We start from the raw sequence: 10646 nt of genomic DNA on the forward strand, positions 1-10646 counted from the left end.
AAGTTTTAAGCACCCGAAGCGACTATAGTACTCTATAGGAACCGTTTTCCTAATTTTATGTCTACGCTTTATTTTTAATGCTATTTATTGAAAAAAGAAGTTGTTTATGTTAAGAATGGGGGGAGGAGTGTTTGGATTTTTATTTTATTGGACTTGGAGAGATTTTGGCCTCTTGCCTACATACCCTTTTAAGGGATCAAACTCCATGTAGTTCTCTCTCAAAAATGTTTTTGTGTGTTTCAATTGATTTTAAGTTTTTTTGAAAAATGGGTTTTGAAGAAAGGAAAGAAGCCGTAAAGGCATGAAAAAAAAGGTGAGTGGTTGGTTCAATTATTAAAGAAAAGAGTCTAAGTTGGAATTAAAGTTCATTTGAATTTTGCTTAAGAAAATAAAGGGAAAATGCAATGGAGTTTTGACTCCAAGGTTTATTTAGAAAAATTTTCAAGTGATGGAATTTGCTAGTTTTGGAAAATGAATATTTTTCTAAGTATCGCGTTCCCTAAACATGCATCTAAGACGGTAAATCAACATACACCGTGTGTGCGTGTCGATGCTTGTGTCGGTGTACATCATTAGAGTCCATTGTCCATTACATAGGCCCTAGTTTACATTCTATGGTCTTGCAAGAAATTAAAAGAGAAATAAAAGCTACCTAAACTTTACATACCATAGAAATTAAATATCAAAGGACCTAAACTATAGGAAGTTGAGATGGAGTGATAGAAATGCTTATGAGGTGAATGAAACATGAAATAAAACGGTTAGTAGAATAAGGCATAAAATGATAGAACAAGTAAGCAAAGAAATACGAGACAAAACGGTAAAAACGACAACAATAACAAAAATGTAAAAAATACACATTACTTGCAACACAAGAAACTAACAAATCACATCATAAATAGTAAAACAAACACATGATCAGAGGCATATCCATCACAAAATTGCATATCAATCATTCATATCGTGCCAAGACCTCATGAACAAATTATGGCAAGAAGATTCACAAGTTTAGTCAAAAAAAGAACAAATCAACAAGAAAACATCACATATATTTTTTTTTTATCATTTTTTAACATGTAAAAACATCACAAAAATATTAAAAATGCATCAAGAAACACATAGAAATTTTTAGGAATTTTTGCAAGAAAATTAGAACAAACAGGAGGTTCACATAGCAAAGACAGAGGGTGTGCATAGCAAGAATCAAGCAAGAACGCAGGAAACCCACAGGAAAAGGCCCAAGCCCAATCTCAATTGGACCTGGACGCTCAGGAGCCGTTAGATTGATCCAGGAAGCCAAACCCTAGATCTAAAGGCTCAGAAAGGAAGGGAAAGAACTGCACCGGTTCAGGTGCTTATAAATAGGTTTAGGCACCGGTCCAATTCATTTCCTCCTCTCCTTTCTCTCTCTAACTTCTACTTCTCTCACTAAACTCTCATCTTCCCTCGCCGGTTTCTGAAAGAAACGGCCGGAGGGGATGAAGATCGGCCGGAACCTTCAAAGGTCCGCCGGAATCTTCATCTTCTCCGGCGAGATCTCCAGATTCCGACACCTAAACCTACCAGAAACTCACCAAACTAAACCTAATCCACTCGTCTCCTCATTCTAAACACGAATTTGATGCCAGAATTTGCATGCAAGCTTGGAATCGATGTAGATCGGAGAAAAACTTTACGGTTTTCAAAGTTATTTTTTAGTTTTTCAGTTTTTGAACAACGTTTCTTAAAACTCCATAGATCTACATTGATTCGGTCTTGTTGATCTTTTTGAGAAAGAAAAGGTGAAGTTTATGTGTTACTTGTGGTTTTAATCGGAGATTTTGAACGAAGATCTTCGAGGAAAAACTTGAACCGCTTCTGTTTGATGATTTGTTGCGTGAAACCGAAAATAAATCGGTGTTTCTTCACTGATTCACTTTCTTCTTCTTCTTCACCGGTTCAATCTTCTTCGTCTTCTTTCTCTCCTCTTCTCATTGATTCCTTCGTGATCGGTGCTGGAATTCATCACTTCTAGTGATGAATTCGCGCCTTGAATTGCGAAGGAAACCGATTCGATGATGAAGATTCAGTGATGAATCTCTGAGAATTGCGAAAGATTCACTGAATTTGTTGATGAATTGTATGGATTTAATGGTTCTGGAAGATTAGGGTTTGAGATTATTCTTGGTGTTCTTGGTAGTTTCTGAGTTTTGATCCTAACAGAAAGGAGAGAGAAATTTCTCTTCTGTTTGTGATGTGGCGTGAATTCTGTGGCTCTGTGTGGCACTGTGCACTATTTATAAGCTGCCAAGTGTGATCCTAGACCAATGAAATGGTGACACCTGTAATTTGGACATAACAAACTCGGCCTTGTACCATTTGGACTTGGGGACCTTTCTGCAAAATAAGAAAATTGAAGGACTGGACTGCAATTTACAAAAAAGGACCTAAAAATGCAATTTTAAAAAGTATTGGACTAAAATGCAATTTTAGAAATTGTTTCAGGGACTAAAATGCAATTAAAATAAAATTGGACTAAAATTGGTAAATTGGACAAAACGTAAAGAGAAACCTAGAATAAAATCAACAAAAGGACTAAAATGAACCAATTACAAAAATGAGGTGTTTTAAAATACCTCTTTGTCGAAATTTCAACAGGAAAAGACCAAAATGCCCCTAGGGACTAAACTGACTCAAATGCAATTTTGAAATTGGTTTTTTTTACAAAGACTCAACAGTGATTTGTAAAACAAGTTGAAAAGACTCAGAGATAAACACAAGGACTAAAATGGGCTCCACTGCAGGAAATGACCAAAATACCCTTCTTGTATGATTTTTGCAAATGCAAGAAAACAAAGCAATGATTCAGAGAGTTTTCAGATGACCTGTAACACAAGAAAGGACACTTTGGATGGTTTTATGCAAGAAAATCACAGACAAAAACACAATTGAAAATACTTTGAGACAGAGACAGTAAAAGGTGCAGATGAAACAAAGTAAAGATTCAGAGTAAAACAACAGTAATTTGACAATTATCAGTAGTAGAAAATAAATTTGAATGAGTATTTTTAAGTCCAAAATCAGGGTATAACAATCATGATTTGGTGATGATGAGTTGTATGATTTGATTGTGTATGGACATGATTTCTTGATAGTGCAAATGTTATGGAGATGATCAATATAATTGGGAGTTGTCCTATATATTGTGATGAAAACTGTGGATTGTTGTCGCATTATCGAGTCCTTGTACATGTCCATGCATCATAGTCGTGTTGAGATTTGATATGATGTTTTTGTTGCATCATTGGGCTCCGGCCTAGCAGAGATCATTTAGTGATCTAGTTTTGTGGACTTTGGTCTTGCATAGATCCTTAGTGATCTAGATTTGTGGGTTTCGGCCTTGCAGAGACCTTTGACGGTCTACACATCATGCGTGAGTCTTATTGGTGAATTGTGATTGGTGATTGTGCATGAATAAATGTGATTTGATACTTGTTCATGACATATGTGATTGGTGATTAATTGATGTGAGTTATTGAGATCATGGTATATGTATGTATGTATATATATATATATATATATATGTGAATATTATTATTGATCAAGTGCATGAAGTTAAATTGAAATATTCATGTTAAATGTTATGTGGATTATGATGATGTAATACTTACCCTAGTGGTTTTAACCGCCTACCTGTTTGTATGGATGGGTAGACGCTGTGCAGGATTAGTTGCTTGGTGAGTTCTTGTGCTTAGTGGATATTGGGAGCTATCTCTGGTATCGGTGTTTATAGAGCCTAGGTTGGCTCTGATCTAGGCGTCGGTTTTGTCGGTCTAGATTATCTTTTGTTTTGGATTTTGTTATGATTGGAGATATACCCGTGTGTTGGGGTTTTGAGATTCATCTATGTTGATGTAATAATTGATTCATGACATGTATATTTTGAGTACTCTGGTTTATATTCCGCTGCGACTGTTGAGATTTATATGCATGCATGTTGAGTTTGAATTTTGAACGATGACGTAGCATCTATTTCTTGAATAAATGTATTATTCGCATGTTTTATTGCTTTAATAGAAATAGGGGTGTTGCACAAGTCATACACCACCCATAAGGGATATGATAATCGTTGAAAGCATTATAGCTTATCCTCTCAATATTGCAGTGTCTAACACTTACTCAAATACACCATAGGAAAGAGACTAGGATTAAATTTAGCGCTAGCAGAACTAACATGTGACTTGTTCTTACCACATTGAACCTTCTTCATGGGATCTCCAATCACAAAGGTTGGGTTCCTATCACATGTCGATTTCCATTGGCTTATGTCTCAATCCCCTCGATGCTCACAAATTTATTTCATCCCATGTGCTTTATTAGTACGTACTTTACACACATTGATGAAGACAAAAATTTCTTTCATCAAAGAATATTGACTAAGACGTCTCTCAGCCAATTAATCTCATATTTACCAAGTTAACAATTATAAACTTGTTCTTCATAATAAATTCATACAGGTCTGCTTAGTTGTCTACTAAGCGACAACATATTCATCAATAAGATAAATCTAGTTATTGATTTATTCTCATTGGATTCATATCTATTTGACATCTTTGTATTATTTTAATACAAAGGTTTATCCATTTTGTAAACAATATCTCATATATTATGAAACTAATTTACATAATATACTTCATCAGGTCTACTTAGATAAATAGTAAGCGACAAATAGAATCCTTCATTTTGTCCCGTACCTTCACAACTTTCATCATGATGAGACTTGGGAACTCCTATAGAATCCACATCTGACAAATAGTCTGAACAATGCTCAATACCTTCTTCTGCAATGTACCTTTCAACAATTGATGCTTCTGGATGGTGTAGATTCATCGTATACCCTTTCAAGATCTTCATGTATCGCTCAACTGGATACATCCATCTTAAATAAACTGGACCACACTGTCTAATCTCCCTCACCAAATGAACAATCAAGTGTTCCATAATGTCAAAAAATGAAGGAGGAAAATACATCTCCAATTGACACAAGATAACTGCAGCCTCATGTTCCAACTCTTCTAACTTCAATGGATCAATGACTTTACTACATATTGCATTGAAGAATAAACACAGCGTAGTTATAGTTATTCTAACTTTGTTAGGCAATATTCCACGAATAGCCACCGGTAGTAATTGCTGCATCAAAACATGAGAGTCATGAGATTTTAAGCTAATTACCTTGAGATCATCCATTGATACAAGCCTCTTGATATTTGATGAGTAACCTTGCGGCACTTTGATACCTTGTAAACACTCACAAAAACTTCTTCTCTCTTTCTTAGACAAAGTATGACATGCTGGAGGTAAAAATGTTTTGTTACCTTTTTGTTGTGGAGTTAACTACTGCCTTATACCCATCTCCATCAAATCTAGACGAGCATTTAAACCATCTTTTGTCTTGCCTTTAATGTCGAGAAGTGTTCCAACTATACTATCACAAACATTTTTCTCTACATGCATCACATCAATACAATGTCTTCAATCAAGACTAGACCAATATGCAAGCTCAAAGAACACCGACCTCTTTTTCCATATATTTTTCACAACATGCTTCTTTTTTTTCTTTCCAAAGGTAAACTCCACATTTTGTTGTCGTTGATAAACTTCCTCTTCGGTCAAGGGCTTTGGAGCAAAACCAATCTCCGGTTCACCATTGAAAGCTTTCCCCATCTTATGATATGGATGATAACGGTTTAGAAATTTTCGATGCCCAAGATAAACAGTCTTGCTTCCATGTTTCAGTTGATGATAACATGTTTCAGCCTCACATATAGGGCATGCTTTATGCCCTTTAACTGTGTACCCACTCAAATTACCGTATGCCGGGAAGTCGTTGATGGTGCAAAACAACATGGCACGCATATTGAAATGTTCCCCGGAGTACGCGTCAAGAACATCAACTCCTTCTTCCCACAACAGTCTTAAATCATCAATCAATGGACTTAGATAAACATCTATATCGTTACCTGGTTGATATGGGCCCAAAATCATCATCGATAACATAATATATTTACGCTTCATGCACAACCAAGGAGGTAGGCTGTAAATTATCAAGAGAACGGGCCATGAAGTATGTTTACTACTTAGATTACCATATGAATTCATTCCATCAGTAGCAAGTCCAAGTCTAAGGTTTCTTTTCTCTTCGCCAAAAGATGGAAACAAAGAATCAATTTTCTTCCATTGCAAAGAATCAGCTACATGACGAATTTTTCCATCACGTTTTCTCTCATCTGTGTGCCATCTAAGGTTCTTTGGGTCCTTTGGATTAGAGAACAATCTCTTGAACCTTGAAATTATTGGTAGGTACCAAAACACTTTTGCAGGAGGACCCTTTGTGCTCGCATCATCTCTAGAATCATCGTCTTTCTTTTTGTAGCGTGACACGTTGCACTTCGGACAATGATCATTTTTTTCAAACTCTTTTCTATATAAGATGCAGTCATTAGGGCATGCATGTATTTTTACATACTCCATACCCATCGGACACAATATTTTTTTGGCCTCGTAATAACGATTCGGCATTGTGTTACCTTCTGGAAGCATTTCTGTCAACAATCGAAGCAATTCAGTGAAACTTTTATCACTCCATCCATTTTTTGCCTTCAAATTAAACAATTTTAAAACAACTGACAAACGTGTAAACTCTGTGCATCCCGGGTACAAAGGTTCTTCCTTGTCTTTACATAATGTATCGTACATATGCGCTCTCTTAAAAGATTCTTCTCCAATATCGTGTATCATGTCTTCCAGTCGATCATCCATATCTACACTAACGTTCTCTCTTTGGGATACACTTGGCAATATTGCTTCACCGTGCCATATCCATTGTGTATAAGTTTGACAAATCCCATTCCAAACTAGATGGCCCCTTATTTCTTCCTTAGTAATGTTTGGCTCCCGGTTCGCACAAGAAACACAAGGACACGGGAAAAGTCCATCATTGTATGGAAGATTTTGTTCAGCAAATTGTAGAAATTCCATCACTCCATTATCAACCTCTTCACTTAATTGATTAGCTCTCATCCAACTACGATCCATAATGACGCACTGAAAATGAACACACACTGAATCAAAGAATTGTGATGCCAATATAACTATTAGAACTTAGAAGACTTGGAGTTTGACCAAGTAAAAAACTTGGTGCTTAAGCAACGTAACTACTTACGTGGAGGTACGAGATTACTACTAGCTAGAAATCTCTTAGATGACACGCAAAAACTGTCATTGTGAGTATGGTGGCTAAGTTTTTTTTAATTACATAGGGTCGAAGCCTGAAAAAGAAAACAAACTAAACGTGGGGCAGTAAATCCCCTAACATCAGCATCAACAGAGAGAGAGAGAGAGAGAGCGAGAGAGAGAGAGAGAGAGAGAGAGAGAGAGAGAGAATTGAACTTATTATTACTACTTTGGTTGCATTTTTATTTTATGCATTTTGAGCTGAATCAACGACGAAAATGAAAGAAAAGAAAAGGATCAAAAGTAATATTACAAAATTCATTTAATCAAAGTTTCTCTTTTAGCAGAAAATTATTTCAGAGCATCTAATCTTTTAAATCATGAATGGGAATATAACAAGTTATATATGAGAAGAGAAAGAAGCAAACTAGTTGAGTATCAAACCAACAGAATAATGTGGTAAACTTTACAAAATAAAAACATTTGCTTTGCTAGTAATCAAACTTACAAAAAGCACGTTGCTATTTTGTTCATATTACTCATACCGGTCACAAAATCAAAACAGGCCAATACTAATCCTAACTAGTAGGCATACATATGACGAAGAGTACACACTACACAAAGGACTTAGTATTCAATGTAATGCAAATACTAAACAAAGCAAAAGGCAATTGCTCGAAATAGCGCCATTCTGCTAACAAAAGAGTCTCATTTTCTTGACTGATGTAAACAAATCATGTTATATACTAATGCATCAAAACATTATAATTAAAAGGATAAGATAAAACTCACCAGCTAGCAATTAGAGTTATGAATCCAACAATTCAGTTGTAAAGATCAGAGTGCTCCTGGCAATAAATAAACAGATCAACAATATAGAAAATATTAGTTTAAGATTCATATAATTATTGCATGGACATAATTGTACTCTCTCTCAAGACACACAACTACCCATTCACATTTCATTACCAACAATAAACATTACTGTACTCAACTAATTGGAAAGAATAAACCAATTTTATTTTGTTGAGTCTACGAACTGATCTCATTACTCAGAATTAAAACAATCTAAATGCAAAGGGGTTGGGGTTAGGGTTAGGGTTAGGGTAAACCATCTAAATCCATTGATTGAAAAGGGGTTTCACAACAAAGTCATAATAATTATTGGATTTCTAACCACAACGAAAAACAAAAACGAAAATTGAATTACAAAACTCTAACCATAACCGAATTTGAGAGAGAGAGAGAGAGAGAGAGAACTCACCAGAGGAAAACAAAGAGTTTGAGAGTTCGACGGGATTCTTTGAGAGTGGGATTGAGTTCGACGGGATTCTTTGAGATTGAAATCGACGGGGTGATTTGAGAGTGAAAGAGTTGGACGGTGTTTTTGTTTGAGAGTGAAAGAGTTGGACGGATAGGTTTTAGGGATAGATGAATGGATAAGATAAAAGTGAACATTTGTTTTTACCTCAGGCAGTTCTCACCCACTAATATAGTAATAAGTTAGCCAAAGTTTTCACTCAAATTGCAAAAATGCCACCGCGTGTCTTTCCCCTCATTTCAATAATCCACTGATGTAAATGTTATAGAGAATTGTTGTTCCCACATATAGTATGGCTGTGCCACACGAGTAAAATACCAAAATGCCCTTCGGCAGTTTGCTACCGAAGTTTTTAGGAAACCGGCGGCAGTTAACTGCCGAGGAAATCCTCGGTAGTTAACTGCCGAGGAAATCTGAACTTAAACAGATCGCAGAACCAGAACCTCCCATTTCCAGAAAACCTTCAAAATTCTCAATTTCTCTCCCATTTCCTACCAAATCCATTTCACGAATTCTCAACCTTCAAGTGCACATTATCACAAGTAAGTTGTGTCAATCATTTTAATGTTAATGTTAATTTGTTTAGGTTGATTTTTTTTGAAAAATTAGAGTAGTTTGCATGTGGTTAGGGTTGATTTCAAAATTGAGAATTTGATGATTGCATGTGTAGTTTAGAAATTGATAATTGAATGTAGTTGTTGCCTATGTTGTTTAAATCATAATGTGGGTTTGAATGGTGGCAAATGAACACAATTTGAATATGTTTTATACTTTGCACATCAAGTGTTTGATAAAATGTCTCAATGACAATTTTATTGATTATTTAGTTAGTTTATTTATGGAAATGATAGAAATGATGTTAATTATAGTTTGGTTAAGTTTATTTTGATTTTTTAGTTAGTTTAGGTTACACGAGAATTATGTTCATTGTTGTACTTTTAATGAGTTTAATTTTGTTTATGTTTAGTTTAGGTTTAATGTGTTTATGTTTATGTTTAATTAGGTTTAATTAGATTTAATTATGTTTAGTTTGGTTTAGGTTTAATTAGGTTTATGTTTATGTTTAGTTTAGGTTTAATGTGTTTGATTAGGTTATTGAAATGATATAAATTTTTTATTTTTATTTTTTGTAGATATGGCCGATCAGGACCCCATTGATCCATCGAAGATGATTGGTGGTAGGCGTGCCATGACTCAGAGCCACCGCAGGGAGAGGCAGGGCGGCCACATCCCAAAGAGGGGTAGAGGTCGAAGAGGAGATGGCTCAGGAAGCTCTCAGGCTACACAACCTGAGGAGTCACAGGTTGTTGACCCGTCACAGCCTGTTGACCAGACTGTGGTGGAGTACCTGAACTATCTACATCATGATGTGACGGATGGTGGATATGACCAGGATCATATACCACAGCAGCAGGATGCAGTAGACGAGGATGACATTGCAGCAGCTGCTGCACCGGAGGTGTTACCTACGGACCCTCCATTTCCTGGTGGACCGGAGGACCTGTCATTGCTCCACTCTTATGCCGATCATGTGGCTTTGCCACTCTGGTATAATTCAAATAATGTAAGTGTATTTATTTTAAATGTTTTTTCTTTATGTTAAAATATTTTCTTTAATTTAAATGTGTGTTTGTTTAATTATTATATCCAGTTTTATATGTGTTTTTTTTAATTATATTTTGTATGTTTAATTATTATATCAACCTGTATATGTGTTTTTTTTTAAATATTTTTCTTTATGTTTAATTATTTTCTTTAAATGTGTGTTTGTTTTAATTATTATATACACTGTTATATGTTTATTTTTTTAATTCTATTTTTTATGTTTAATTGTTTTGTTTATATGTGTTTTTGTTTAAACCAAATTTATTTTTCTATTATTTCAGGTTCGTAAGACCCGCGTGCTTAAACCGATTAATCATGGGGCCAAGATTCTCACTCTCGGACGCCCTAACGCGAATGAGAATTGGTTTTGGGATGCGCTTCAGCAGAGCGGGCTACATGATTTGGTTTACTTGGGGTACTCCACTGTAACGCCCTCTTTGAATTATTTGATTTATTTACTTATTTAATTGAGTCTAAAATTTATTAAGAAGAGTTTAAAATATAT

The 10646-nt window shown here is 35.3% G+C and overlaps 1 protein-coding gene across 1 annotated transcript; it reads right to left on the bottom strand.

Annotated features, from left to right (window-relative positions):
- Nucleotides 1-5514: 5514 nt before the first annotated feature.
- On the bottom strand, nucleotides 5515-8289 carry LOC120576046 (uncharacterized). Its single transcript, XM_039827009.1, has 2 exons — nucleotides 8008-8289; nucleotides 5515-7086 (listed from the first exon to the last, which is right to left on the bottom strand). Exon 2 carries the CDS (start codon nucleotides 7075-7077, stop codon nucleotides 5515-5517), a length of 1563 nt encoding a protein of 520 aa, XP_039682943.1. The 5' UTR covers nucleotides 7078-7086; nucleotides 8008-8289.
- Between the last annotated feature and the right edge of the window lie 2357 nt (nucleotides 8290-10646).

This window comes from Medicago truncatula, chromosome 6 (assembly GCF_003473485.1).
Source record: "Medicago truncatula cultivar Jemalong A17 chromosome 6, MtrunA17r5.0-ANR, whole genome shotgun sequence".
Lineage (NCBI taxonomy): Eukaryota > Viridiplantae > Streptophyta > Magnoliopsida > Fabales > Fabaceae > Medicago > Medicago truncatula.